The 26640-nt window shown below is 49.6% G+C and overlaps 1 protein-coding gene across 1 annotated transcript; it reads right to left on the minus strand.

Moving 5' to 3' along the window:
- Window positions 1-743: 743 nt before the first annotated feature.
- On the minus strand, window positions 744-25863 carry TBXAS1 (thromboxane A synthase 1). Its single transcript, XM_083180926.1, has 15 exons — window positions 25718-25863; window positions 20397-20550; window positions 12506-12610; window positions 10267-10360; window positions 9994-10046; window positions 8232-8328; window positions 7991-8107; window positions 7712-7800; window positions 7304-7455; window positions 5814-5944; window positions 4258-4563; window positions 3696-3784; window positions 3456-3593; window positions 2750-2912; window positions 744-2321 (listed from the first exon to the last, which is right to left on the minus strand). Exons 3-15 carry the CDS (start codon window positions 12586-12588, stop codon window positions 2247-2249), a joined length of 1587 nt encoding a protein of 528 aa, XP_083037052.1. The 5' UTR covers window positions 12589-12610; window positions 20397-20550; window positions 25718-25863; the 3' UTR covers window positions 744-2246.
- Between the last annotated feature and the right edge of the window lie 777 nt (window positions 25864-26640).

Genomic DNA, 26640 nt, shown 5'->3' on the forward strand with positions numbered 1-26640 from the left:
TGGTAGCATAGGGCAGCACCGCTGTGTCAGCTTGTTGTAGCATAGGGCAGCACCGCTGTGTCAGCTTGTGGTAGCATAGGGCAGCACCGCTGTGTCAGCTTGTGGCAGCACCGCTGTGTCAGCTTGTGGCAGCATAGGGCAGCACCGCTGTGTCAGCTTGTGGTAGCATAGGGCAGCTCCGCTGTGTCAGCTTGTGGTAGCATAGGGCAGCTCCGCTGTGTCAGCTTGTGGTAGCATAGGGCAGCTCCGCTGTGTCAGCTTGTGGTAGCATAGGGCAGCACCGCTGTGTCAGCTTGTGGTAGCATAGGGCAGCACCGCTGTGTCAGCTTGTGGTAGCATAGGGCAGCTCTGCTGTGTCAGCTTGTGGTAGCATAGGGCAGCTCCGCTGTGTCAGCTTGTGGTAGCATAGGGCAGCTCCGCTGTGTCAGCTTGTGGTAGCATAGGGCAGCACCGCTGTCAGCTTGTGGTAACATTAGGGCAGCACCGCTGTGTCAGCTTGTGGTAGCATAGGGCAGCACCGCTGTGTCAGCTTGTGGTAGCATAGGGCAGCACCGCTGTGTCAGCTTGTGGTAGCATAGGGCAGCACCGCTGTGTCAGCTTGTGGTAGCATAGGGCAGCACCGCTGTGTCAGCTTGTGTACTGGAGACTAAAAAGTGCCCACACACGGATAGATATCGGATCCAATCCGATATCTATCCTATTTCCTTTGAAATCCAGAACCCCCTGATCATGGCCACACACAGAACGATTGAGTAAACGATCAGAAGGTTTACTCAGTAGTTCAGTGTGGACATGATCAGGGGTATATGGGATGTGCCCCTCTGCGGCAGCACAGACACCGAGAGGCTGGCAGCGGGCAAGAGATTTCAAATGAATAAGGCTGATTGGCTAAGAGCTCGCAGCCAATCCGGAGCCACCCATTGATTATGTTTCAGTGTCCATGTCGACATTCAGGACAGAAAAAAGTGAAAAACTCCATGTCGGCATTTTGCCTGTCAACCTACCTCTCATGTTGACCTAATGACCCCGTTAACCTAAACTAATGTCGACCAACATGCTGGTGGACCTTATGATCCATACCCTGAATAACATGGTGCATAAAGCATCGTGCAGTAACCCATAGCAACCAACCAATTTTGTTATGGCTTTCAGGGGCTGTCACAAGCAGACTCATCCTATAGGAAGCTCCTGTGGATTTGCACGGCTCCAGAGCACATGACTGTGGGAGAACAGGTGTAACATAATACAGACATACTGGGTAAATACAAAATAAATGTCAAAATCAGGGGGAACTCGGCCCTGCTGAGCTTACAATCGAATGAACGGGAATGCTATGACTGTAGCAGGGTTATGACAGGATAGGACACTGCATTATGAGATCATCTCCCCTCACTCAGTGGTAGCAGAGCTCTGGGAGGAAAACAGGAGGCAAACAATGGAAACTCTACTCTATATAAAAAGTAACATTCCTATTATAAGGCGCCACAAGGGTTCTGCAGCGCCTGCCAATACATACACAAGCAAAAGGAAGAAGAAAAATAACGAGAATATTTTATTTGATATTTTATAACATTCGTTCAATAGATTCTACAAGAGGGGGGGGGGGGGGGGGGGAGACACACTGGATTATAGCCCATTTAACAAAGCCTCAAATTGCTACAAGAGGTTTGGGATAGAAGACTAATGGATGGCGATTTCATATCATGACCTTTTCCTTTAAGAACGTGACAGAAGTTACTGTACACACAGTTCTGTTATTACTAAGTCCTAATTATTGTGGTGCATTCAGGACACTGATGAGCTATATATACAGCACCCTGCCATGCACCCAATCCTCCACCAGCTCCCACTGCAGCGACAGGACAGCCAGCAATGGGGTACGGTTAGCAGGGCGATGGCAGATCCACTGCTAGAGAAAGACACTTTGCTCGGGAAGAGGATGGCGCAGTAATTAGCCTGGCGCGGTGGTCATAGGGTTACAGTAGAGCACACAGTCTCCAGCGCTGCCACAAAGCTAATGGCTCCGTGTTCGGTAACGGCGAGAGTTCTGACCCAAGGGGCGACTATCACCCTTTCTGCTGCTGGACCTGCAGTGCCATATTCCGCATTTTAGATACATCCAATAGAATGCAGATCCAGGTGGGCACATCATTGGTAGTGATGCTGAGTTGCCGCGATTGATGCAGATCCAGGTGGGCACATCATTGGTAGTGATGCTGAGTTGCCGCGATTGGCTGGGTTAGGCGTTAGCGAGATAAGATTTTCACATGCACTCCGTCTTTAGGCCGCAGCGTTGACGCCGTGGTGACCTGGAGCGGGATCTGCAGAAGAGATCAGAACCATAACTAATCTGACCCTTCTGTTGCAGCAGCATTGTCAGATGTAGACTTATCGGTTTGTACAGTGATGGCCAACTCCAGTCACAGGTGCACTCATTACTGACTGACATTTTAAAAGATCCACAGGTGGAGCTAATTATGTCACTTGTGATTCTGTGAGGAGACCTGGAAAACGTTAACTATTGGTAGCTCTCGAGGACGAGTTGGCTACCCCTGGGTTTGTACATTGTGACATATACACACACAGATGTGGACTGTTTTGCCTTATTGAAAGGCTATGTTCTGGCTGCCATGATGTAATACCACCGGTCAGTCACCAGATGGTGCTGTTGCCTGTAATGAAGGGTTCTAGACACACAAGTAAATACTGTACATACTGTAGTAGGTAATGGAGTACAACAAAAGGTTACCTGAGTTTGGGGACACTTCTCAAAGCGAAACTTCTCCAGGATCCGGAACAAGGTGATTTTAGCTTCCAAGATGGCTAGCCTCATGCCGATACAGCTGCGGGGTCCTGCCCCAAATGGAAGGTAGGAGAAAGGGTGGCGATTCTGTTTTTCTTCAGCAGAGAACCTGTCAAAAATAAATAAATTAATGTGACTTGAAACTATATATATTTTCCCCCTTTTGCTGTAAACATTGAGGAAAATATTACAATGATTTAGTAAGTTTATGTCTTCAGAGTACAGTTCCATTATGTACTGCCTCTTCTCCGTAATCCTTTCCTTTAATGATTTGTGATCATGTGAGGACTACCATTCGCTAAATGCAGCTCAGAAGCACCTCCAGAGTTTGCCACAAGCTTCAGTGACACAGAGTTATACATTTAGATGTAGTAAAAGCGGTCCGAGACGTTACAGGGTATCAGCCAAATGCTAATTAGTGAGCGACCAGGTAAACTGAAGACCTAACATTTTATGGGTATTACAGGAGATAAGATTTGTCTTTAGTGCAGCGGTTGCGTCTCATTTCTGCTGGCAACGCAGAACCTTACGCTTAGAATCATAACCTTATTCCAGCAATGTTCCGCATCGCCAGCCATTATCACACGGTACATCCGTAGTACAGTGTGACCGATGGATAAACCAAGTGCAGCTGGTCTAGCGGTTGCGTTACCTCTCCGGACGGAACTTCTCAGGCTCCGGCCAGTACTTGGGGTCATTCTGTATACACCCGACCGGAATCTCCACCAAAGTGCCGGCCTTTATCTTACACCCCATCACGGTGTAATCATGAGTCGCTTCCCGGGCGAATCTAGACATCGGGAGAGGCAAAAAAATCTAAAACTTTTCTTGTAGCAGTTGAAACCCTGAAAAATGGCAGAAACGTGAGACCTAGAACAGAACTGTAACACACCTGAAGGCGGGAGGGTACATGCGCAGAGCCTCCGAGATCACCATGTCCATGTACGGAAGATCGTGCACCGTATTGTAGTCTGCGCTCTCCTGCAGGAACAACAACCGGCATCTTCTAAGAGAGGTAGGTTTTACATGTGAAACCGCCAATCTACCAATATGCGGGGCTGCTAAAATACAAGTACCTCTACCTAGAGGTCTCTAGAGTGGGTTCAAGGCTTGTTAAGAGATGTTAGGATAAGTACCCCAGAAGATACACTAGCCATTATTAAAAAGAAAAACTATAGAGAGGATGCTGAACAAAATGGAGGACACTGGAAACTGTTGTGGACCACAAAGGAGGAAATTAGAAACTGTTGTGGACCACAATGGAGGACACTGGAAACTGTTGTGGACCACCATGGAGGACACTGGAAACTGTTGTGGACCACCATGGAGGACACTGGAAACTGTTGTGGACCACCATGGAGGACATTGGAAACTGTTGTGGACCACAATGGAGGACTTATTAATCAACTGTAATAATTTATATTGCAACCATGGCACGAAATGGAACTACTTACGTGTTTTTCCGCAAACTCATCCACTTCTCTAAGAAGAGTCTCCTGACACTCAGGGTTGGTGACCAGAAGGTAAGTGACAAAAGTCAGGAGACTGCAGGTGGTCTCATAGCCAGCGATAAGGAAGATGAAGGCCTGGCCTAATATCTCATCCTCATTGAGCGTTTTGGTTTTCTTGCTCGGCTCATCGGCGGACCTTTTCTGCGGAGCCGCCAAGTCAGCCTGGTTCACGATGTCAAAATGATCCACGGCCACATGGGCGACAGAGTCCCTGGCTTCCAGCATGAGCTGCAGAAAATCACGGCGTCTCTGGGCACAGAGGAAACAAACCAGGGACATTGTGTTACTTCTCCTCAAAACAACCAAGTGGTTGTCAATGCCCCTCCCACGATGAAGTTTAGATTTGTATGAATTAGGGATCAGCGGGGGAGGGGAACTGACAATCATTTGTCCTGTTTGAAAAGAATTGTGGAGAGAGACAGAAGACCACCAGGCCCAGCATACTGTAAATAGCTTAAATAAAGCTTTGCAGGTTTTTTTTTTTTTTTAAAGGAAATACATTTTTTGGAAAGTCAACAGACACAAAATATATCTACTCTTTGGCTTGTATTACAAGAGGTGGGCAATAAGTTTTCGGATGCACAAAAAGTATTCTAATTTACAAACAAAGTGAACATTAAATATTTTTTAAGTATTTACCATTAGAGTCTGTGCAAAGTTAGAGGCCCTCAAACCACTTGGTGACACCGCTGGACCAGTGCATAGCCATTGTCAGTGTCTTCTACATGCATTGGGTTGGCGTACCAGTCTTGAGCGATGGTGCTCTGCTGCACGAGTGGTACAGTAGCTACATGACCAGTCTTGGCCACAAACAGCCACTGTCTGTTTGGCCACACTGAGCTCACATCGAAACTTCTGTGGTGGCACACCACCAATTGGGCTCACTGTTTGGTCTCCGGGTCAAAACCGTAGATCCAGAATTCATCACCATTGATGATCTCCCAAACAGAGTTTGAGCGACCAATCATCAAACCTAGTCAGCATGTTGCGAGGACCAAGTCACCCGAGCCTTCTCCTGCTCTCGTCAGCTGCAGAAACCTTGCTCCAGCCAAACTTTTTATGTTGTATCAAGAGGGTGGATCCCAATGAAATGCCCGTTTCCTTCTCTAACTGGGCCACGGTCACCCTGGCGTCCACAACTGTGGCAGCAACACTGTCTCACACACAGTGCAATGCACAAACCACTCACAAGTCCTTCAAGATCCTGTATTTTCTCTCTGCTGAGGGCCATAAGGGGTCTGTGAATAAAGTGAACGTGACGTTTTCTTCGGTGTGCAGTTCTGCTTCTATATGGTTCTGTGTCCTGACATTTGACAAGAACTTTTACAGTTCAGAGTCAGATTACATCTACTTATGCACCGCACATCTGGAAACTTACTGCACACCCTTCACACAAAACAACGTCCTTATTCCTAACCGGGATTAGCAAAGTGCAGATCTTTAATACAGGTAAAGCACTGCAGAGCGAAACGCGTTGCTGGAATCTACCCAATCTGTACCTCTGTAGTGGGCTGCTGGTCCCGCTGAGCGATCATATCCCTAATGAATTTGCGGAAGAAGCCGTTGATCTGATCGCGGTTTTTATTGGGCAGACAGCGGGCGATTGGGATCATGATGGCCGGAAAAGCCACTGTGGAGATAAAGGACAGAAAGAAGATTTTAATTAGACACTCTGAAATTTGGGGAAGGGGTTCCTTCTGAACTCCTGGGAGATTATACAGCCCTGTCCTTTCTTCAGTGAAATGGGCGGGGACTAATGATGCAATTTGCTGTCAACTGGATCATGGCCCCACCCTCCACAACATAGTGCCACGAATTGCAGCATTACATTGCAGTGGTCAGAGAGAGCCCACCCGGTTTATAGAAAGAAAACCTTACTATAATGCACAGAAAACACCAATAATTAGGATTTTACTCAATATTAATGGAATCACCTTCCAATGACAACTATATAAAAAGAATCCACACACCCGCAGCTCCGCTTTGTGAACTGACCATAATACTGTAAGTTTCTGAGGTAAAAAGTCTCTAAAACATAAAATTCCACAACAACTGAAATGTAATGTGGTGGAAACTAAAATCTCACAAAAATAAAAAATAAATAAATATTTATTAATGCTCGTGTTAAAATTTTTACCTCAGAAACCTCAATTCATTATTTTACTGCAACAAATAGATTTTATAATCATTTTATTTTTTATTATCAAATTTCCCCTTTCCCAATAGTTCTATGGACTTGAAAAAGTGGTTCCAAAATTGTGTTATGGCGGGTCAATGATGAGTCGTAGGTGATTAACCACTTCTGTGGCAAGATGGCGAATGGTACTTTTGTCCTTACATAGGCCCTTATTCTGATCGGTGCGGTGTTTTCCGCTTGCGGTCGTACCGCCGATGTTTTTCGTCTGCGCATGTGCAGAGGTCACTCTGCGCATGTGCAAGCGGTTTCGCCGTACGTTTTTTTTAGACTCCGCACAGGGGGCGGAGAGGGGCTACTTAGCCTCATTACCCTATGCATACGCCCCGCGTTTCATGGGCGTTACCATGCAAACGCTGGGCGTATGCATGGTAATAAAGCCGTGACGCATGTGTAGGGGGCGGCCATCTGACATCGCCGGATGTCAGCTGCCCGCCCCCATACATGATTTCATACGGACAAGTGTCCGTGTGGTCTAGGGTGGCGGGAGCTGGTGGAGCGTGCGGCCCTGCATTCGATGGTCGGCGACCATCGAATGCAGGGGCTGCTCCCAAGATGGAGGAGGCGTATCCCCGTCCACTTTCATGCGGACCGCCACATATCCGCGTACGGACGGAGGTGGCGATCCGTATGGAAGGCGGGGATTCGCCTGCACGGTCCTGGCCGCATATTCTGATCTGGCCGCACAGATCAGAATAAGGGCCATAGTGACCTGGCTTAGCAAGATTGGGGTAACACAGACATACGACCACGTGGAGTGCATCTCCGGATGACGTCCCCGCCAAGAACACTCACTTGTCAACAGGACCAGCGGCTTGAAGGGGGTGAACAATTCCAGAAACTTTTTGCTGTTCTGCACAACGGGGTGGTCCGGGTTCTTCTGGGAGTCCACTCTTGTGCCGAACGCTACGCTGGCCACGATGTCCATAGTGTAACAGGCGTAACATCTGAGGAGGGGGGACATTGACAACAGAAAATAACCACTACATTGTATATTCAGGTGCAAAATACAAAGGGGGTGTACTAAGCCTCTGAGAGTTCGCACATCTGCCCCAAAGTGCCTTGTAATATACAAATATTTACTGTAAAAGAACTTGAGGCGTTTTGAAATGGCAAATATAAATATCATATGAAAGTATAAGCTATTGTTCGTTGTTATCAGGCGTCTTTAGCGTTTTTCAAGGCTGTAAGTGGCAGTATTACCTCTGGACGTTGCAGGTTTCCCCGGAGTCGGCGTATCGCTGTAAGCTACTGACCAGGACGTCGCAGTCCTGGTTTATCAGGGGACACATCTACGAGAGAGATAAGCGCCCAATTTTATACAGATGCCGCTAGCGACCCCCGCAGCCAGCACCACATAACCGCAGACGATAATAAAGGTCATTATTCAGAAACTTAATTCGTCCATATTTAATTAATAAAATCCTGAAGACACCTCGACCCTCCCTCCGACCCTACTCCTGCGTCCGCAGATGGAGTCACCTCTTTCATGCGCGCTGCACTGAAGGACGGCGTCAGAACGCTGCGCACCCGCTTCCACTGTTCGTCCCGGAGACACAGCAGGCTGTCGCTCATGGGCTTGGTGGCCAGGTTCATCTTCTGCGGGGGCAGGAAAGAGAGACACATGGGGTGGGGACGGGAAGATACAGACACCGCAACAGCACCACCGACCACATAGGAGCACAACGCAGCGGCAGCGCCTGCGCTATCCAGGGGCATTTACCATCCTGTTGGTGAAGTTCGCAAAGTCCTTCTGCAGGACCTGTTTGACGGCCTCGGGGTCCGATATAAGCACCACCGGGCGCCTCCCCATGTAATACCTGCAAGTGGCATGGAGAGAACAGTCAGGTTCTCCCTGTAGAGGATCAGTGATTTCGGGTTAAATGTTCCTGGTTCTCTCGCCAGGTATCAATCAGCGATTCATAAACATTGCACATTCTAGGCGTGTTACTCAGAGTTTCAGGTCATTACCGGCTATGGTAACGTTATATACTGCATGAGAACGCTCTCCTAAAAACACAACCCCTCATAGGCCTAATGGAGGCCAGTCCTCAACAGGGGCGGCTCCAGCATAGTTTAAAATTTAAATAGGGGCGGCACAGCAACTGCCACCAACTGCCATTCCAAACTGACTTACTGGCAGTGGGAGTGGCTCCCTGTTTGAATTTTGAACTGTGCTGCAGCTCCGCCTCTGGTCCTCAATATACAGGGTTTCATCTAGCCCTATGGCACAGTGGCGTAGTGGTTAGCAAGTCCTATCTGTGTGGGGTTTGTATGTCCTCCTTAGGTATGCATAGGTTTCTCCATGATGCTCCAGTTTCCTTCCATTCTCCAAAAAGCAGATAGACTGGTCCCTGTATCATATATTCACTACATCTGCCCATGTGCTGTATATCAGCCAGTACAATGGTTTATGCACCATATACTGGTAACTAGAATGCTCCCTGTATTGCATATTGGCCACTAGTATGGTCCCTGTATTGTATATTAGGCTCTAAAATGGCCCTTATATTGCATACCAGCCACTAGAATGCTTCCTGTATTGCATATTGGCCACTAGTATGGTCCCTGTATTGTATATTGGGCTCTAAAATTGCCCTTGTATTGCATACCAGCCACTAGAATGCTTCCTGTATTGTTTACCAGCCACTAGAATGGCCACTGTATTATATATCGGCCACTAGAGTGCTCACTGTATTGTATTTGGGACACTAGAACTCTCACTGTATTGTATACCAGCCACTAGAATGAACCCTGATTTGGATATCAGGCACTAGAATGCTCCCTGTAGTGTGTTTCGACCACTTGAGTACTCTTTGTATTTTGTTGGGGGCCATGGCTTTGTTAGGTGGGGTGGCGTAACTAGATATCTGCAGGCCCCATATCAAATATTTGTAAGGGCACCCCATGTACCATCCAATGGTGAAAAAAATATGTAACATATTTAACTTTGACAGGAAAATAGGCCCCTTTGAGCTCTGGGCCCCATAGCAGCTGCACTCCCTGCACCTATGGTAGTTACGCCCTTGGGTGGGGCTGAAAGATGTTGTTATTCTTTAAAGCTTTTGACTACAATTTTTCATGTATTATATTACCCTGCACACAAAGTCTACTTACCTTTACCTACAGGCAGAGCCCTCCTCCTCTGCGGTGCCATCTTCCCAGTGACATCTGTGCTCGCTCGTGTGCTGGGGCCACTTTCTGAATATCACTAGGAAGATGGAGGAGGAACCAGCTTGGGGGAGAAGGTTGCCAGCTACACATGGGCCCTTCTGGTGGTAATACGCCCATGCTAGTGTATATCCCCCGTCTGGTACCTGGCAGAGGCTTTACTGCGCTTGGCATCCAATCTAAGTGTTTAGTACCAGGGAGAATCTGGGACCCGATTTTCTGACCCTCCTAATTCTACTGAACATACAATGAATCACACATGAACATGTCACTGGAGTATGGGACAGAGACGGAACACGACGATCAGTTCTCACCCTGTGATTGGTCCATAGGTCTGCAGCATCTCCCTCGTACCTTCCCAGACTCCCTGGGAATTAAAAGCAGAATTTACCATCATCACATTGCAGAGGGAGAATCTAGGCCTCAGCCATACGCCCTGCGTCACCCCCACCCCAAATTCTGTCTACTTCAATGTAACACACAAAGGGGCGGCTCTGCCGGATGTAACCAGGACACAGACAGAGCAATTATCCGGCAGATACGTCTATTACCCCCATAAACATACAAGGTCTCATGTAAATTCTCACCTTCTGGAAGAGGAGGACGTTCCCGATTAGAGGAAGCGGTTTAGGATGTTTTATCCCCATTTCCCACAGCTGGGAGAAAGCGGATAGAGAGTACCTGCAGGTTACAGCACACAAACATTAAAATGCCTTACAATTACTGCACTTATTTCCAGTAGCTGTACATTCGTGATCATTTGGCCGCTAGGGGGCGACATTGCCTTGCAGCCTCATTTTGTCTCACCTACCAGAAGGCTTGCAGGGAAACTTGGGGCACGGTGTAAAATGAGCCAGACCCTACGCGTTTCACAGGAAAGCCAGCCCCACGGGCACCTGTGCACTATAGACAAATACATTCTGATCTATGGGAAGATGTAGAACTGCTCTGGGCCTGAAATGCTGTTTGCAGAAGGTTAAAATGTTTTTTTTTCCTACGCTAGAGAATGGTCCGTCTGGAACACGAGAGAGGCTTCGGCATCAATACAGGAGACAGATACCCAGCGGGGATGAGAGGACACCGGGAGTTCACATCGCAATGGTACGGGGGGCAGAGTGTGGTGAGAAGAAGAGACGGCCGCCTGCATTCGCAGCAGTCTCCTGGGGAGCAGAGGTGATCTGTAACTCTGCTTCCAACGCAGACACTGAGGGTCGCTGTTCATGCCTGTCCTAATGTATCACCGTCATCCTGCGGCACAGCCAGCGTGAGGTCAGGCGGTAGAAGCCCCCCCCCCCCCCCACCGCTGCGTTCTGCCAAAGGGTAAGATCTGAGCCGCGGTCTGCTGGAAGATACACTAGCAGGTACATTGCCTCATCAGATGGCTGTAAGGAGTCACGAATTGCCATATGAAGTTGCGGTTAAATGCTAATATGGGGAGACGCTAACCCGTGTGACACAGGACCCACTGCGACGGCATCATTTGCAGAAACATCGCAATCATCCGGTCACCCCGGAGCCTGATCAGATCTCCCGGGACGCACTTGTGATTGTAATATATATGCAGGCTGAGAAACCACCGTCCGATCTGCCAAGACGAGACAGCGATCGCCCGACCACTCCCTGTTCCCACCTCCAACGCTGGCTTCCTGTCAATCCATCTGCAACTTAAATCTCACTGGGACCGCACTCACAGCTCACAAACCATCAATATGCGGACAACAGACGCTTGCCTCTGCGCCTCAATGAACTTGAATGCCTTTACGTTCAACAGGATCCAAGTAAGGAACTCTATAAACTTGGAGAGCGCAAAATATAGGCAAAGGCGTAACTACCATAGGTGCAAGGGGTGCAGCTGCTATGGGGCCCAGAGCTGAAGGGGGCCCATATTTCCTGTCTATGTAATATGTTTTACATACATTTATCACCATCAGTTGCTAAATAGGGGGCCCTTACAAACTTTTGCTATGGGGCCCACGAATATCTAGTTACACCCCTGAATATAGGGGTAACCTATCAGTCACTGGTGTCAACGTGACAAGTCTGTAATCTATAAATTTCATTTACTGTTTCGTTATATAATAATATGGAGTTAATTTGCCTTTAATGTTGTATCCGCCAAGTGCATATAATGTGAATATGGCTGCTACTACTGTAACGCACCTCCACTTTCAGGGGCAGATGTATGAAGCAGGGATAAGGGAGGAGAAGTGATAAATTGCCCGGTACTGTACTTTATCACTGGCCAATCAGCTCCTGACTGTCCCTTTTTTAAACTCAGCCTGGATCTGATTGGCCGGTGATAAAGTCCCAGGCACTTTATCACTTCTCCTCCCTTATCACTGATCATACATCTGCCCCTCAGTTCTTCTCCCTACAATGTGTCACATTCTGTTGGCTCAGCTTAGAACCAGCGGCTGTACGAGGCGGTGCAGAGCCGACGTGCACCACTAAACTACACTGATGCCGACACTGTATAGGAGGGGATTTCCCATTCCAACACTTAAGAGCTGGATGCATGTGGAGATCACACACGCGTGTCCTATGACATGTGCAGATGGTGGGGACGCAGCTGTAATATTATTTAACGACAAAATCTTCTCTGGAAAACATCTGCATGTGTTTTATACAAAGTTTTCTGTAGAGAGTTTGATGCTAAGTCGCTCCACCTGCGACCTTTTCCACTGCGTAACACTCCACCTGTAAACCATGCGGCTAGTAACACAACTCGGCATATTGCAACAAATGACCACATTACAGATTGGAGACTTCGGGGAAACACGTCCACCATCAGACAATACATTATAGGACTGGACGTGGGGTACTCACCAGTACAGCAGACCCAGGAGCCCAGCAATAAGCGCCCAGGTAGCGCCGCAGCCGCCCAGCTTCTCTGTCCAGGCTTCCTCCATGTCTGTTCTGTCCCGTCAGACCCTGTGACAGAGGGATATGCAGTCAGGGGGCTGCAGGGACATTCCGCGGCCCCCACAGCGACGCAGGATGAAGCAGCATTTTACCATAAATATTTACGTGGTTCCGGCAGAGTCTGCAGCGCGGAACGTGACAAGTAAACATTGTATATAATCAGATGAGGTGGCTGCTATCATTACGCAGAAGCACTTCCTCCCTGCCTGCCATACACACCCATATAGCTATACAGATCTATATATACACATAGCCGTGACAGCTTTCTGCAGCGATAAACAGCCTCCGGCGGTATCTTAAGAGGCAGATTTCCATGTAGCCGCTCAGCTGCCACTCAAACTTATTCTCAAATAGAAACAGCAAAGAATAAAGACATTTAACAGGATTCATCCAATTATCACTGGTCACTAGGTGGCGCTGCAGACCCCTGATGTCATCGGCATAAAGTATAAAGGGGAACCTGTCCCCTGACATACAGTATAAGTAAGGGGGGTGCCGTGCGCCTGTCCCCCCTACATACAGTATAAGTAAGGGGGGTGCCGTCAGTAGCGCACGCAGGGGGGGGGTTTCTGAGTACCCAGAAACCCCTCCAGGAGTCTAAGGTCCCTATGCTGAAAGCTGAGGGTCCCCTCTTTCCATGGGTACAAGAATTTTAAAAATCGGATATCTGACTTCAAACCAGTGGTCCCCTTCCCAGTCAGATATTTCAGGTTCTGTCTGACTTAGAGTTTTTCTGAGGGTATATTCCAAAATCTGGGACTCTCCCCCTTTAATGGACACTAGCAGCTTGTCTCTACTTTTCCCAGAACCAGAGATATCAGCCTTCCAGCAGCTGGTTACTGCTCCAGCTCCACACACCTGGTATGTAGTTTTATATACTCGTTGGCGGATTGCTCTGCCTCCTGAACTCTGATCCCCTAGTCCCCAGCACCATTTGGTAGGTGGAATTCTCTAGAAATCTAAGAAATCTATTTACGGTAACTGGAGATATCCTCAGTCAAGCAAGCTGTCCTCCCACCAGAAAATTATGAATAATAAGCCCACTCCATTATACACCCCTCCTCTGCGTATTAAACATCCTCTACCACCCTGGGAGTTATGTATCAGGACCCCTTCATTCAGCCCAATGCCCCCTTCTCCCACCCCATCTCCCACCATCTGTGCAGTAAAGGGGTAATTAGTGGAAATTACTGATCCAGGCCCTACATGCTGAGTGGTTGATATACTGTAATACCCCCTACCACCCGCGGGACATCAAGCTTCCCCCACCCCTACAGGATCAGTAGGGGCCCCAATACATTGCTATGCCCGTGCGTGTTATATATATATATATATATATATATATATATATATATATATATATATACAGACCAATAATCCAATCGCGCTAGATACAGAAAGAATTAGACTATTGGCAGCCTTACCACAGTGTCCCTAGAGGGTTAGGGGACAAATACAACAATCTAAACACACAATTGTGGTATGGCGCCTAAATTGTGTTAGTTTAAAGTCCATAAATGGTGTTTATCCGATTGTCAATTTGGATAAACACCATTTATGGACTTTAAACTAACACAATTTAGGCGCCATACCACAATTGTGTGTATATATATATATATATATATATATATATATATATATATATATATATATATATATATATATATATATATATATATATATATATATATATATATATATATATATATATATATATATATATATATATATATATATTTTTTTTTATTATTATTTTTATACATTTGGTCTATCTATAATACTTTAACTGACCATGCACATACTGGGTCACCTAAGTGTCCATCTCTGTGCTTTGCTCTGAACCTCTGGAAACCCCCTTCTGAAAATCCAGCGTTTGCCCCTGGCCGTGCGCCTGTCCCCCCTACATACAGTATAAGTAAGGGGGGTGCCGTGCGCCTGTCCCCCCACACACAGTATAAGTAAGGGGGGTGCCGTGCGCCTGTCCCCCCACACACAGTATAAGTAAGGGGGTGCCGTGCGCCTGTCCCCCCACACACAGTATAAATAAGGGGGGGTGCCGTGCGCCTGTCCCCTCACACACAGTATAAATAAGGGGACGCCATGCACCTGTCCCCCTACATACAGTATAAATAAGGGGACGCCATGCACCTGTCCCCCTACATACAGTATAAATAAGGGGACGCCATGCACCTGTCCCCCTACATACAGTATAAATAAGGGGGGTGCCGTGCACCTGTCCCCTACATACAGTATAAATAAGGGGGGTGCCGTGCACCTGTCCCCCTACATACAGTATAAATAAGGGGGGTGCCGTGCGCCTGTCCCCCCTACATACAGTATAAATAAGGGGGGTGTTGTGCGCCTGTCCCCCTACACACAGTATAAATAAGGGGGTGCCATGCACCTGTCCCCCTACATACAGTATAAATAAGGGGACGCCATGCACCTGTCCCACTACATACAGTATAAGTAAGGGGGGTGCCGTGCGCCTGTCCCCCCTACATACAGTATAAATAAGGGGGGGTGCCGTGCGCCTGTCCCCTCACACACAGTATAAATAAGGGGGTGCCATGCACCTGTCCCCCCTACACACAGTATAAATAAGGGGGGTGCCGTGCACCTGTCCCCCCACACACAGTATAAATAAGGGGACGCCATGCACCTGTCCCCCCTACATACAGTATAAATAAGGGGACGCCATGCACCTGTCCCCCTACACACAGTATAAATAAGGGGACGCCATGCACCTGTCCCCCCTACATTCAGTATAAATAAGGGGACGCCATGCACCTGTCCCCCTACATACAGTATAAATAAGGGGGGTGCCGTGCACCTGTCCCCCTACATACAGTATAAATAAGGGGGGTGCCGTGCACCTGTCCCCTACATACAGTATAAATAAGGGGGGTGCCGTGCACCTGTCCCCCTACATACAGTATAAATAAGGGGGTGCCATGCACCTGTCCCCCTACATACAGTATAAATAAGGGGGGTGCCGTGCACCTGTCCCCTACATACAGTATAAATAAGGGGGGTGCCGTGCACCTGTCCCCTACATACAGTATAAATAAGGGGGGTGCCGTGCACCTGTCCCCCTACATACAGTATAAATAAGGGGGGTGCCGTGCACCTGTCCCCCTACATACAGTATAAATAAGGGGGTGCCATGCACCTGTCCCCCTACATACAGTATAAATAAGGGGGGTGCCATGCACCTGTCCCCCTACATACAGTATAAATAAGGGGGTGCCATGCACCTGTCCCCCTACATACAGTATAAATAAGGGGGTGCCATGCACCTGTCCCCCTACATACAGTATAAATAAGGGGGGTGCCATGCACCTGTCCCCTACATACAGTATAAATAAGGGGGGTGCCGTGCACCTGTCCCCCTACATACAGTATAAATAAGGGGGTGCCATGCACCTGTCCCCCTACATACAGTATAAATATGGGGGGTGCCGTGCGCCTGTCCCCCTACACACAGTATAAGTAAGGGGGTGCCATGCACCTGTCCCCCTACATACAGTATAAATAAGGGGGGTGCCGTGCACCTGTCCCCCTACATACAGTATAAATAAGGGGGTGCCATGCACCTGTCCCCCTACATACAGTATAAATATGGGGGTGTTGCGCACCTGTCACCCTACATACAGTATAAATAAGGGGGTGCCATGCACCTGTCCCCCTACATACAGTATAAATAAGGGGGTGCCATGCACCTGTCCCCCTACATACAGTATAAATAAGGGGGGTGCCATGCACCTGTCCCCTACATACAGTATAAATAAGGGGGGTGCCGTGCACCTGTCCCCCTACATACAGTATAAATAAGGGGGTGCCATGCACCTGTCCCCCTACATACAGTATAAATATGGGGGGTGCCGTGCGCCTGTCCCCCTACACACAGTATAAGTAAGGGGGTGCCATGCACCTGTCCCCCTACATACAGTATAAATAAGGGGGGTGCCGTGCACCTGTCCCCCTACATACAGTATAAATAAGGGGGTGCCATGCACCTGTCCCCCTACATACAGTATAAATATGGGGGTGTTGCGCACCTGTCACCCTACATACAGTATAAATAAGGGGACGCACATGCAATCATGTAGACAGATACACATTGCTAATATACCCTCGCTGTTCTCCGCACTACTGCTGAACCCCAATATATGGTATTTCTGATCATAGTACAAACCTTAACCCAGTCCCAGCCAATCCGCTCCTGTCATTTTTTGAACAAAGTCTGTGACATGGAAGCTAGAAGCTGATTGGAGAGAGATTCGGTACCAATGTTTGATACATCTCCCCCTTAACAAGAGGCCTACCTGCACCTTGAACGCTACTCTGTGGGTATAAATTGGGCTGTGCCCAGATAACACAGGCGCGGTGCCAGGGTACACGGGGAGATATCGCACACACTGTTATCTGGCTGTCATAATACTTCTTAATAAATGCGATATCCTTAGGGGGGGAGTGGGGGGGGGGGGGGGGGGGGTTATTTCATATCTAACAATTCTGAACTTTTTTTGATGTTTGAAAGTTTAATTTGAGATCATTTTTGGGCAGCGCCCGTCAGGGGTAATAACTCAGCAGCGTCAGATTGTTATATGCGGACAGAGGACCCCGATATAAATAGCGACATTACCCCATACATTCCTCTCTTCATGCAAACATCTGGGAGACTGGGTTATTGTGTCCTGTCCCCAGCCTGCTGGTAACCCCACGCTCTCCCCCCACTCTGTGCAGGTCTTAGCCACGCCTCCATTCACCCAGCGGTTTTTGTGGGCAAGTACAGGAAACAATATATATTTGCCTATACCAGTGATGGCTAACCTTGGCACGCCAGCTGTTGTTGAACTACACATCCCAGCATGCCCTGCATCAGTTTTAGCATGTCCAAATAGCAAAACTGTAGCAGGGCATGCTGGGATGTGTAGTTCAACAACATCTGGAGTGTCAAGGTTAGCCATCACTGTACCCCGTAGGACCTTAATCTGACTGTGGGTTATAATATGATAAGAATAAGAGGGGGCATTATACACACCCCCTGTCCCCTTTCCTGGGTCATACAGAAGTGCTAAGGATGGGGCGGAGAGTCCAAGCTACGTGCATCCCCACACACTGACTAGGTGTATACAGAGTCACACCTGCATAAATCATACTACACCCGTCAGTAACACCAGCATCAGAGCCGGCTCGGCAGGTAACACTATACACACACTGTAATGTATCCGCAGGAGGGGAGGGGGCAGGAGAGGAGGGGGGACGTCTCCCTGATTCATGTTTCACCTCTCAGGGCTCAGATAGCAGGATCCTGTTCTGTCACATTCTGATACAATGCATCACTGCCTAAACACCGGAAGCCCGGTACACACAGGGGGGGGGGGGGGGGAGTGTCAGAGACATAGGGAGCTGTGTGTTACATAGGTGACAGGTAGTATATCACCGCCCAACACCGGGAGCCCGGTACACACAGGGAGGAGGCGCGGGGAAGTGTCAGAGACATAGGGAGCTGTGTGTTACATAGGTGACAGGTAGTATATCACCGCCCAACACCGGGAGCCCGGTACACACAGGGGGGAGGCGCGGGGAAGTGTCAGAGACATAGGGAGCTGTGTGTTACATAGGTGACAGGTAGTATATCACCGCCCAACACCGGGAGCCCGGTACACACAGGGAGGAGGCGCGGGGAAGTGTCAGAGACATAGGGAGCTGTGTGTTACATAGGTGACAGGTAGTATATCACCGCCCAACACCGGGAGCCCGGTACACACAGGGAGGGGCTGCGCGGTGAAGTGTCAGAGACATAGGGAGCTGTGTGTTACATAGGTGACAGGTAGTATATCACCACCCAACACCGGGAGCCCGGTACACACAGAGGGGAGGCGCGGGGAAGTGTCAGAGACATAGGGAGCTGTGTGTTACATAGGTGAAAGGTAGTATATCACCGCCCAACACCGGGAGCCCGGTACACACAGGGGGGAGGCGCGGGGAAGTGTCAGAGACATAGGGAGCTGTGTGTTACATAGGTGACAGGTAGTATATCACCGCCCAACACCGGGAGCCCGGTACACACAGGGGGGAGGCGCGGGGAAGTGTCAGAGACATAGGGAGCTGTGTGTTACATAGGTGACAGGTAGTATATCACCGCCCAACACCGGGAGCCCGGTACACACAGGGGGGAGGCGCGGGGAAGTGTCTGAGACATAGGGAGCTGTGTGTTACATAGGTGACAGGTAGTATATCACCGCCCAACACCGGGAGCCCGGTACACACAGGAGGGAGGCGCGGGGAAGTGTCAGAGACATAGGGAGCTGTGTGTTACATAGGTGACAGGTAGTATATCACCGCCCAACACCGGGAGCCCGGTACACACAGGGGGGTGGCGGGGGAAGTGTCAGAGACATAGGGAGCTGTGTGTTACATAGGTGACAGGTAGTATATCACCGCCCAACACCGGGAGCCCGGTACACACAGGGAGGAGGTGCGGGGAAGTGTCAGAGACATAGGGAGCTGTGTGTTACATAGGTAACAGGTAGTATATCACCGCCCAACACCGGGAGCCCGGTACACACAGGAGGGGAGGCGCGGGGAAGTGTCAGAGACATAGGGAACTGTGTGTTACATAGGTGACAGGTAGTATATCACCGCCCAACACCGGGAGCCCGGTACACACAGGGAGGAGGCGCGGGGAAGGGTCAGAGACATAGGGAGCTGTGTGTTACATAGGTAACAGGTAGTATATCACCGCCCAACACCGGGAGCCCGGTACACACAGGGGGGAGGCGCGGGGAAGGGTCAGAGACATAGGGAGCTGTGTGTTACATAGGTAACAGGTAGTATATCACCGCCCAACAACAGGAGCCCGGTACACACAGGAGGGAGGCGCGGGGAAGTGTCAGAGACATAGGGAGCTGTGTGTTACATAGGTGACCGGTAGTATATCACCGCCCAACAACAGGAGCCCGGTACACACAGGAGGGAGGCGCGGGGAAGTGTCAGAGACATAGGGAGCTGTGTGTTACATAGGTGACCGGTAGTAATGTGAAAGTGTCACATAGTTGGGTATAGTGTCATATATGATACGCTTTACCCTCATTAGTGTGACCTTGGGGCGGTTGGCCTGGGCTGACTTGGGGGCCCCGTACCCTGGAATTGAACCTGAAGGTTCCCCCAGGTCTGGTCACGTTAGCGGAGCACCTCATGTTTGCTCTATGTTAGATTACAGAGTTTTATTTAGTCTGATTAGCAGCGCATCTTCATTTTCTTTTTTGTGGAACTACAAGTCTCAGCATGATAGCAGCTCTTATGTTTGTAATTAGGTTGTGCAGTCCAAGCCCCTATATCACACACAGTCAGTGCAATTACATAATGGGCCTGACTCGGCGTGGGGGCGCTGCTGTCGCCGTGGCGATAATACACAAATGCTAGCGTAAGCCTTCCCCTGGTGTAGATACCCACCTCTGAGTCACCCACTTTTAGCACCTGTGCATCTGGGAACGCCCTCGCTGTTACAGACACGCCCCAAAAGCATTGATTTCAGGTCACCCTCCAGGATCCCCCCGTGCATTGCTGACCCATGTATGACCCCATCTGAGCCTCTGTCCGATAACGCGTGTGCAGACTTCAACTACACTGACGTCGGAACCACTCGCGCCTCTGAATAAGGCCCCATGGTAAGGGGGCGACATTGTGGCACTGCAACCCTGAGAGGTGGTAGAAGGATACAGGCTCGGCTTTAGAATATACAGGGGGATATGTCCCCGAATGTACAAATTAACATAGTACTTACTTAGAGTGCAAGCTCTTCAGAGCAGCCCGGATTGTGCACGCTGTAAAGCTCTCGCTGCTGGGAGGTAGAATCCTTGTACCAGGGTCATGCACAGACATGTATCGTACTGCGGTGTCAGAGAACGTCTTGTGCAGACCTGCAGAACATCGCACACCTACACAGACCAACAAAAAGAAGAAGGAAAAAAAAGAGGATTTGATTAAAAGTGACTGGGACACGCTGCCGACTTCCTCACCGTCAGCCCGCGCCCAGATAACAGTCCAGGCTAACGGCAATGCAAAGGAAAGATTTACATATAACCAATGACTTTGCATTTTGCCACTGATTACATGGACTTCTGACCCAGCCACCCGATGTACCCAATCCACCAGTGATAGAGGCCCATCGCCCTGGCAACACGGACTATCACCCCGGCAACACGGCCCATCGCCCCGACAATGCAAAGGAAAGATTTACATACAACCAATGACTTTGCATTTTGCCACTGATTACACGTACTTGCCCATAGAAACCAAATTCTGTTTATCATTTTCTAGGCTGCAAGGTTGGTTGCTATGGACAAACTAACATTTTTAGAAGTTTTATATCCTTTCAGACCGCAAATGCTGGGTCATACCTGGGATTTGTACATGGGTCCTTCCCAGGAGCAACACGGCATTTGAAAGCTTTTCGGTACTCTTTACCTAGCACGGTGCCCACGATGTCCATCGCGGTCATCGGGGGTAAAAAATCGCGGGCATCGCGGCCATCGCATGCACTAAAAAATCGGGTGTGACGCGATGCCCGCGATTTCCCATAGGGATCAATGTTAAAAGTGTGATTGGACGCGATTTTACTGTTCAATGCCTCAATGCCCGCGATTTTTCCATAGGAAACAATGTTAAAGCCCGAAGTGTGGCGAGCGCAGCGAGGGGACGCGGATACCTGTGAAGCCCGCGTTTACCTGTGAAGGTATCCGCGTCCCCTCGCCACACTATTCTATTCTCAACTCCACGCCGACGTGGATAGTGGGGGTATGAAAAGGTCGGAGGACGCGTACCGCTGCGCTCGCCACGCTTCGGGTTCACGTTGATCGTGGGGTGGCGTTAACAATTGTGGGGGCCATTTCACACTTCAGGGGGACTATTAGGGCTCTGTGGCCCATTTAACATTGTTTCCTATGGAAAAATCGCGGGCATTGAGGCATTGAACAGAAAAATCGCGTCCAATCACACTTTTAACATTGTTCCCTATGGGAAATCGCGCCGCCGTGCTAGGTAAAGAGTACCAGCTTTTCTCCCCCCCACAGCATTCTGGCATATTGCCGGGTCGCTGACATCAGACCGGGCAGCAGGGGAGGCAGCACCCAGAGCTGACAATGTCCCCAATGCTCTGCCTCCTCCATAGCGTCAATGTGACCTGGATCGCTCGACCAATATTACCCGTTCACATCTCAACCCAGGCCTTGTTCAATCCTTGTTGTGACCAGGGTTGCTCAACCCAGGAATTTTTCCAGTGGCCCTTTCTCATGGCAGATCCCGGATCCCGAGGGGGTGTTAGTAAGTTTACACTATACCCCAGAGAGACTCCACTGACAGGATTTGTGACTGAGCAGACGAGGCCCCTTCTTACTCCGGGGGAGGGGTTCATACTGCCCTCATTTTCATGCTTAGTACATCCCACCCCACATGCTTTGGTAAACCCCCCATACCTAAATAATGAAATGCTTTTCCCTTATGAACAAATGCATTTCACTAGTGTCCAAGCTTTTATTCAAAAAGTGGGTGGGAGGCTGAGGGATATTTTAAGGAACGTGGAGAGGTTTTTAGGTTACATGTGGTTCTATGGAACAAGTTTTGAGATGCTGGGTACTAAGGGGCCGGTGGGGCCTAGTGTAGGAACGCGTTGTGTCACTTTCATTGATGGGTTATAGATTTAACAGTACTGAGACTTAGGTGTCTTTTTTAAAGAGAAATCCCGCGTGTACCGTCCACGGGAGATCAGAGAAATCCCGGGCGTACCGTCCACGGGAGATCAGAGAAATGCCGCGCGTACCGTCCACGGGAGATCAGAGAAATCCCGCGCGTACCGTCCACGGGATATCAGAAAAATGCCGCGCGTACCGTCCACGGGATATCAGAGAAATGCCGCGCGTACCGTCCACGGGAGATCAGAGAAATGCCGCGCGTACCGTCCACGGGAGATCAGAGAAATGCCGCGCGTACCGTCCACGGGATATCAGAGAAATCCCGCGCGTACCGTACACGGGATATCAGAGAAATCCCGCGCGTACCGTACACGGGATATCAGAGAGATCCCGCGCGTACCGTACACGGGATATCAGAGAGATCCCGCGCGTACCGTACACGGGAGATCAGAGAATTCCCGCGCGTACCGTACACGGGAGATCAGAGAATTCCCGCGCGTACCGTACACGGGAGATCAGAGAAATCCCGCGCGTACCGTACACGGGAGATCAGAGAAATCCCGCGCGTACCGTACACGGGAGATCAGAGAAATCCCGCGCGTACCGTACACGGGAGATCAGAGAAATCCCGCGCGTACCGTACACGGGAGATCAGAGAAATCCCGCGCGTACCGTACACGGGAGATCAGAGAAATCCCGCGCGTACCGTACACGGGAGATCAGAGAAATCCCGCGCGTACCGTACACGGGAGATCAGAGAAATCCCGCGCGTACCGTACACGGGAGATCAGAGAAATCCCGCGCGTACCGTACACGGGAGATCAGAGAAATCCCGCGCGTACCGTACACGGGAGATCAGAGAAATCCCGCGCGTACCGTACACGGGAGATCAGAGAAATCCCGCGCGTACCGTACACGGGAGATCAGAGAAATCCCGCGCGTACCGTACACGGGAGATCAGAGAAATCCCGCGCGTACCGTACACGGGAGATCAGAGAAATCCCGCGTGTACCGTACACGGGAGATCAGAGAAATCCCGCGTGTACCGTACACGGGAGATCAGAGAAATCCCGCGTGTACCGTACACGGGAGATCAGAGAAATCCCGCGTGTACCGTACACGGGAGATCAGAGAAATCCCGCGTGTACCGTACACGGGAGATCAGAGAAATCCCGCGTGTACCGTACACGGGAGATCAGAGAAATCCCGCGTGTACCGTACACGGGAGATCAGAGAAATCCCGCGCGTACCGTACACGGGAGATCAGAGAAATCCCGCGCGTACCGTACACGGGAGATCAGAGAAATCCCGCGCGTACCGTCCACGGGAGATCAGAGAAATCCCGCGCGTACCGTCCACGGGAGATCAGAGAAATCCCGCGCGTACCGTCCACGGGAGATCAGAGAAATCCCGCGCGTACCGTCCACGGGAGATCAGAGAAATCCCGCGCGTACCGTCCACGGGGGATCAGAGAAATCCTGCATGTACTGTACATGGGAGATCAGAGAAATCCTGCGCGTACCGTACACGGGAGATCAGAGAAATCCCGCGCGTACCGTCCACGGGGGATCAGAGAAATCCTGCATGTACTGTACATGGGAGATCAGAGAAATCCTGCGCGTACCGTCTATTGGAGACAGTTCCTGCACAGTGCAGAGCGCAGGGACGTCACCTTGAAGGGAGGCCAGGAAGAAGGGCTGCGGGGGTTATGTAATGAGGCTGTGATTTGGGAAGACATGGTGAGACCTGCACCCTGCAGATGACATCTGTTCTTCCAGATACAGTATATGAAGAATGCGACCTTCAGCCTCGATAACACAGGCAGGGGCTGGAACAATGGCCACTTTGGTTAGTTTCAATTAAAAATAAACCCTGTGAAGTATTTTGACTAGAGATCGCATATGGCGGCATGTGCCTCTGCCGCAGCGACATTAGAGTGTAAGCTCCAACGCAGCTGGATGATGTTCAGTACATGTACAACACTGCGGAGTACATTGTCCATACGTAAGGGGAATAAATCAAAGGCGTATGTGACAGATTCTGTAACTTAACAGACACTAGTCTGCGGCCACAGGGGGAGTCGTTTTCCATACGCACATCACACTTCCTGTGTGCCAAGCTGCCTACGATTTGAGGCACGATGTGGGTGATCCCAATAGATCAGAACGACCAATCGTTCCTTGTATCGTTCATAATGGCCGTTCCCGCCGATAGTTAAGCTTGGTCTATAATCCTCCATGCATGCAGGAAGATCAAAGATCAATCTTTGTGAAATATATAAAATCGCTCAGTATAACCCACACACAGCCCCCCATCTCATTACCCCCAGCACCTATAACCCATACACAGCCCCCCATCTCATTACCCCCAGCACCTATAACCCATACACAGCCCCCCATCTCATTACCCCCAGCACCTATAACCCATACACAGCCCCCATCTCATTACCCCCAGCACCTATAACCCATACACAGCCCCCATCTCATTACCCCCAGCACCTATAACCCATACACAGCCCCCATCTCATTACCCCCAGCACCTATAACCCATACACAGCCCCCATCACCTATAACCCATACACAGCCCCCATCTCATTACCCCCAGCACCTATAACCCATACACAGCCCCCAGCTCATTACCCCAGCACCTATAACCCATACACAGCCCCCATCTCATTACCCCCAGCACCTATAACCCATACACAGCCCCCAGCTCATTACCCCAGCACCTATAACCCATACACAGCCCCCAGCTCATTACCCCAGCACCTATAACCCATACACAGCCCCCCATCTCATTACCCCCAGCACCTATAACCCATACACAGCCCCCCATCTCATTACCCCCAGCACCTATAACCCATACACAGCCCCCCATCTCATTACCCCCAGCACCTATAACCCATACACAGCCCCCCATCTCATTACCCCCAGCACCTATAACCCATACACAGCCCCCCATCTCATTACCCCCAGCACCTATAACCCATACACAGCCCCCCATCTCATTACCCCCAGCACCTATAACCCATACACAGCCCCCCATCTCATTACCCCCAGCACCTATAACCCATACACGGCCCCCATCTCATAACCCCCGGCACCTATAACCCATACACAGCCCCCCATCTCATTACCCATACACAGACCCCCATCACCTATAACCCATACACAGACCCCATCTCATTACCCCCCCAGCACCCATTGACACCATTGCCCCCTGCACACATTTATCCCATTGCCCCCACACACTTTTATCCCATTGCCCCCCTCCCACATTTACCCTGTTACCCCTACCATACATTACCCCAATGCCACCAGCACACATTACCCCAGCACACATTACCCCATTTGCCCTGGCACATATTCCCCCCGGCTGGGTGCATACAGGGAATGAGCCCCCTGCACCTACTCACCTGCCGCACACCCAGGACCGCCCGTCCGCAACCTGCCCTATAACATGACATCCACACTGTGCGCACACTATACAGCGGGGCTGTAATGCGCTGTCCCACCACTGTGCGGAGACCTAGTGCTGCTCCCGGTGGCCGCTGGGATACGTAGTCCTGTGCGCTGCAGCTGAGCGAGTGACGCGCGGCCGGAGACTACAACTCCCGAGCACCACGCTGTTATCTGTACGGAGGTAAGAGGGAGCAGTGATAACAGCTGGGATCCCAGAGCGACATCATAGAACACCTATGGGTGTGGACCCAGCCTGCATTAACCATGGTCGACATGAGACAGGAGTTTTTAATTTTTTTTGGTGCAGGTTGACTTGATTTTTTACCTTACTATACAAGTGCCGAGTGCAGCGAGCCATGCGAGGGGACACTGCACTTGTACAGTGCAGTGTCCCCTTGTCGACATAGCCACCAAAAAAATGTGAAAACCTCATGTCGACCATGTGACTGTCTTAACACGCACCTGTCGATCTAACGCTTGCTGATTTTTGCTTTATTTATATATTTTTAAGTAATTTTAAAAAAGCAAACTTTTATTTACAAAAGAATTACAAAAAAAAAACCAATTGCCGGAAATGTGATCTTTTTCGGCCTACAAAAAAAAAATGACAACAATAAAATACAATTATGATCTTATTGTTCTGTTCCATAATTGGACACTATGGAATACATTCATGTACCGCAATTGGTCCAGAATTAAGATGAATTGAAATTCTCTTATTGGTGCAATTTATCACAAAATATGTCTCCATTGTGGCGAATGGACGCTCAGTACCAGCGATGTTACTGGCCAGAGCAGCGATACGTGATTGTCAGTTACATTATACTAAAACAATCTCTAAGCACAGAGAAATGATTTGTTGACAGAATAACACATA

The sequence above is a fragment of the Crinia signifera genome, chromosome 4, assembly GCF_055691185.1.
Source record: "Crinia signifera chromosome 4, ASM5569118v1, whole genome shotgun sequence".
In the NCBI taxonomy this organism is placed as follows: domain Eukaryota; kingdom Metazoa; phylum Chordata; class Amphibia; order Anura; family Myobatrachidae; genus Crinia; species Crinia signifera.